The sequence below is a fragment of the Onychostruthus taczanowskii genome, unplaced genomic scaffold (genome assembly GCF_017590055.1).
Source record: "Onychostruthus taczanowskii isolate IOZ18803 unplaced genomic scaffold, ASM1759005v1 scaffold327, whole genome shotgun sequence".
Classification (NCBI taxonomy): Eukaryota; Metazoa; Chordata; class Aves; order Passeriformes; family Passeridae; genus Onychostruthus; species Onychostruthus taczanowskii.
In genome coordinates, this window is record NW_024500650.1 from 92,915 (window position 1) to 94,180 (window position 1,266).

Below are 1,266 nucleotides of genomic sequence, written 5' to 3' on the forward strand. Positions count from 1 at the left end.
CGTGCAGATGAGCTGCCAGGGCTGCGCCGACGCTGTGCGGGCAGCGCTGGAGGCGGCTCCGGGTGAGACCCCCGCCCATTCCCCAGACCCCGGGGAAGCCCCCCAAAGTTTTGGGGGACCCCCCCGAGCCGCTGTGTGCCCCCCCAGAGGTGAAGCTGCTGGAGCTGCGGCCCCAGGAGCAGTCGGTGCTGGTGGAGACCACGGCGGCGGCCGAGCGGGTGCGGGAGCTGCTGGAGAGTTCGGGGTGCAGGGCCGTGCTCAAGGGCATGGGGGGCTCCTCCGAAGGTCCGTGGGGTTTTTTGGGGGGGTCCTGGAATGGTTTAGGGGTGTCCTGAAGGGGTTTTGGGGGTGTCCCGGTGGGGTTTGGGTGCTGCTGTGGCCCGGCACAGTCAGGGATTTGGGGGTGGGGGGTTGTGCTCGACGGATTGGGGGGGTTCCCCTGAGGGTGAGAGGGGTTTTGGGGGGTCCTGGAAGGGTTTGGGGGCTCACAGTGGGGTTTAGGGGGGTTATAGTGGGGTTTGGGGGGCTCACAGAGGGGTTTAGAGGGCTCACAGGGGGGTTATAGTTGGGTTTGGAGGAGTCACAGAGGGTTTTGGGTGGTCCTGTGGGGGTTTTGGGGGGTCACAGAGGGTTTTGGGTGGGTCTCAGATGGGTTTTGGGTGGTCCTGTGGGGGTTTGGGGGGGTCACAGAGGGGTTTATGGGGGTCACAGAGGGTTTTGGGTGGTCCTTTGGGTGTTTGGGGGGTCCTGGAGGGGTTTTGAGGGGTCTCAGAGGGGTTTTGGGGGGTCCTGGGAGGGTCTGGATGCCCCTGGCGGAGTTTTGCTCTCCCCGGCTGTCCTGTGGGGGTTTGAGGGGGCACAGAGGGGTTTGGAGGGGTCTCAGAGGGGTTTTGGGGGGTCCTGGGAGGGTCTGGATGCCCCTGGCGGAGTTTTGCTCTCCCCGGCTGGGGTTTATTGTCACTTTTGGGGACCATTTTCATCTCCCTGACGTTATTTTCGTGCCGGGTGGGTTTTGGGGGTGCCCGACCCTGACGTTTCTCCCCCCAGCTCCCCCCGGGGGGGCGGCGGTGGCGGCGCTGGGGGGTCCCGGGGGGGTCCGGGGGCTGCTCCGCTTCCTGCAGCTCTCCCCCGGCTGCTGCCTCGTGGACGGCGCCGTGTCCGGGCTCCCCCCCGGCCCCCACGGGCTCCACATCCACGAATTCGGGGACCTCTCGGACCCCTGTAACAGGTGAGAGGGGCGGGGGGGTCTGAAAGGGGGGGGTACGG

At 66.7% G+C, this 1,266-nt stretch overlaps 1 protein-coding gene across 1 annotated transcript in view; it reads left to right on the plus strand.

Moving 5' to 3' along the window:
* CCS (copper chaperone for superoxide dismutase) overlaps window positions 1-1,266 on the plus strand; it is a 3,142-nt gene that overhangs the window by 703 nt on the left and 1,173 nt on the right. The window contains 3 exon segments of the mRNA XM_041410557.1: window positions 8-62; window positions 148-285; window positions 1,048-1,260. Of these exon segments, the coding sequence (XP_041266491.1) occupies window positions 8-62; window positions 148-285; window positions 1,048-1,260 (406 nt within the window).